The following is a 3,061-nucleotide window of genomic DNA, read 5'->3' as shown; positions in this document are numbered from 1 at the left end:
TAAAATTCATTAAGATGAAAATTAAATTTGTTTTCAATGTTTCATTTTGCATAATATTTTGAGCTTTTCTAATAGCGATAAAAGTTCTGGATCTAAATTTGAAATAATTTTTTGTATTTTTGTACGAAGAAGACGTATGAATGATGAAATAATAAAATATGTTTAAAAATATTTACAAATTAGTGAAATATGTAAAAATATGTAATTATACCAAAATATGTAAAAATATGTAAAATAAAAGTAGCATCATATTAATAGGAATGATTTAAATCATGAACATTTCTTATCAAATTTTAAATATCTCGTTTTAATAAAAATATGTATTTACATATAAATCCGATCCCTATTGATTACGAACGTTGAACAAATTCATAAAATCGTTCGGCGGACGTTAATGGTTGTTTCCGACTTGTTCGCTGCAGTGTTATTATATGAACTTTAACATGAAGTGCTGAGGAAACGGACGAGATTTATGTTACAAGGAAGATGAATTTTGACCGTCGACCTCGGTGACAAAACGATGCGAATAACACCGTGAGGTATAACGTATAATACGTGCGTGAACCATTATGTAAGACGGTTCGAGGAGGGGAAAGTGTTAATTAGAGGAGAAAATATCAGTCGCAGCCATATGCGTAATTAGAGCCCAAATATTGGCGGTGCTGAAATTGTTGAATATTAAATTGATGGTATTTCAATGCAATTGTTAAAGATTGACCTAAAAAAACATAGGGATGCTAAAGACCCTCTTGCGCGTCCCCACCTTTCACAATTGCACCTGGTCACAGCACAACTTGGTAAATACGTGCGCTTTGCACGCGACGACACACGTTTTCTAGCTATTCTTGTTATTATTGATATAATTATTATTATTATTGTTATAACCGTATGTTTTTGCTATATCTACGTCATCGCGGGTAAACGAAAAATGCTCGTCGTTCAAGGCCGAGAATACATGATCAGTACGGCGGTGAGTAGAACGCGTGATATGGTAATTATGCACGGATTCGAGTCGCAATAAGTCAAACATAATTTAAAAAAAAAAAAAAAAAAAACTATTCGAATCTTCGTAATAAATTGACTGCGACGCAGTCGAGCTAGATATTAATACAAAAAATTATTTCGAGTGTTCTACGTTTTAAATATTATAACAGTAGATGTGGATTTGAATCATTGAAACATTGATGCAATGTTCGATGAACGCATAAAAGTTTACGAATCCTAAAAAGTCAAATTAGATGCTGGTGACTAAAAATAGTAGAACTACTCGTGCTAAAGACGGACTCGGGACTAGAAATAGGAATTTTCCGAAAATGAAAATGTTTTCTCATCGGTGAAATGTGAAGCGAGCTGCACGTTGTTAAATACATTTGGCTATTGCTCGTAGCGAGAATGAACGTGATCATTACCAGTTCTTGTATTTGGGCAGTGCAACGATCGTCCGATTTTCCAGCAGCCGATCGATGAGCATAGAGTTCTCGGCTTCGGATCCATCGCAGACGTATACATCTGACGGCCGGCATAGCCTCACGCTCTCCTCGACGAACTGTCTGAGCTTTAAGAAAAATAAAAATATTAAAAAAAAAACCGTTCTATCGGTGTTATAATGCAGTGTAACGTCACCGAACCCCCGCAGAATGGTGACGACAATATAATATGAAAAATATGCACCGGAGTAGGAAGAAAATGAAAATAAAAGTTGAAAACCACGAGAATACATTGCTACGATTGTTGTTTTATTATACATCAACCAGTGCACTGATAAAACCTCTAAATAGTACATTGACAAGATCATACTTATATTACTAGGGCTGGGTTTCTTGTGTTTTGCAATACCCTAAAAAAAATACTCTTTTCCCCTAAAAAATTCCAAGTCCTTCGCTAAAGAAAAAAAATGCACTAAATTTTTTTTAATAATTATGGTAAGAACACGATTTAAATAAACGATTCATTATGTTTTAACATCACTACGGTCCGATCAAATTGTAAGAGTATTGTTATATTTGTATAAGAAAAACACGAGCGGGTAAAATTCTAAATATTGAATTTCAACTTCGAGTTTGGAACTAAAAATGCTCTAAAAAAAAAAACAAAAAAAATTAAGAAAATAACAGTAGCATCGATAGCAAAATTTTTTTTTGGAAAAAACGTCAAAAACGCAAAACTAACTCCCGGACGTTGTCATTGGGAACGGTATCCGCTGCGTCGCGGTGCAACTAATCGCGCGCGCGGGGCGGCGCGACGGTTCTCACCTTGTTGGGCAGCAACGACACGACGCTCAACTTCCTGGCCGGCTGCGACCCGGAAACCCGCTGGAAATGGCCCGCGCAGTTGCGCACCGACACGTACCTGCAGGACAGGGATCCGGGCGTTATTGGTACGCCGAGCACGGGGAAACGTTTCGCGATGTCCCGCGGCAAACGCGCCGCGCGTATACTCACTCTCCGCCGCAGTCGAAGTCCGGCATGTTGCGCGCAGACGATCGTAACCGTGTACTGCTCCCGATTGCTTATGTGTTTCTTCTACGTGCAACCAGTGTGCCGGGCGACGTCGCGTTTCATCGGTACCTTCAGGTGGGTGCGTCGGACCATCCGATCGGTGCGTTGGCGGAATATAAGACGAAGAACGCGCAACGATGGTATCGGAAGTTCGTTGGCTTCGTATGCTGTCGCTGTTACTCGTCCGCTGACAATCGGTCGACTGAACGCCGCAACAGTCAGACGATTCGGTTTTAAACCCGCGCGCGCGCGTAATCTGTTTACATAATAATTATATTCGTCTTCTCTCCCCTCCCCCCCCCCCCCCACCCCCGACGGCGGACCGTCCACACGGCTTGTCCGCGTCGTGTACGTCTGCGCCGCACGCACGGGCCACGCGGTATCATTGTAAACCGTTTATCGCGATCATCGTCGTCGTCGGTTTATCCGGGTTGGACTGTCGTCCGCGACACCAATAATATTCGAACGCACCGAGCGCAGAACGATTATTGCGTCGTTACGTCGTAACGTTAACGGTTTCGCCTACGCGGTGAACCGTCACCGGACGGGCTCTTTCTCCGTTT

General features: G+C 41.0%; 1 protein-coding gene across 1 annotated transcript in view; it reads right to left on the bottom strand.

Annotated features, from left to right (window-relative positions):
- The window catches only part of LOC112691952 (phosphoenolpyruvate carboxykinase [GTP]-like), a 9,668-nt gene extending 6,948 nt beyond the window's left edge, over nucleotides 1-2,720 (bottom strand). The window contains exons 1-3 of the mRNA XM_025566431.1: nucleotides 2,442-2,720; nucleotides 2,253-2,349; nucleotides 1,410-1,555 (exon numbers count right to left, since the gene is read on the bottom strand). Of these exons, the coding sequence (XP_025422216.1) occupies nucleotides 1,410-1,555; nucleotides 2,253-2,349; nucleotides 2,442-2,467 (269 nt within the window). The 5' untranslated portion in view covers nucleotides 2,468-2,720. The remainder of the gene's footprint in view (nucleotides 1-1,409; nucleotides 1,556-2,252; nucleotides 2,350-2,441) is intronic.
- Nucleotides 2,721-3,061: the final 341 nt, after the last annotated feature.

Source organism: Sipha flava, unplaced genomic scaffold, assembly GCF_003268045.1.
Source record: "Sipha flava isolate LNK unplaced genomic scaffold, YSA_version1 68_pilon_pilon, whole genome shotgun sequence".
Classification (NCBI taxonomy): Eukaryota; Metazoa; Arthropoda; class Insecta; order Hemiptera; family Aphididae; genus Sipha; species Sipha flava.
Note: the sequence above shows the minus strand (reverse complement) of the source record. Positions and strands in the feature narration are given on the sequence as shown.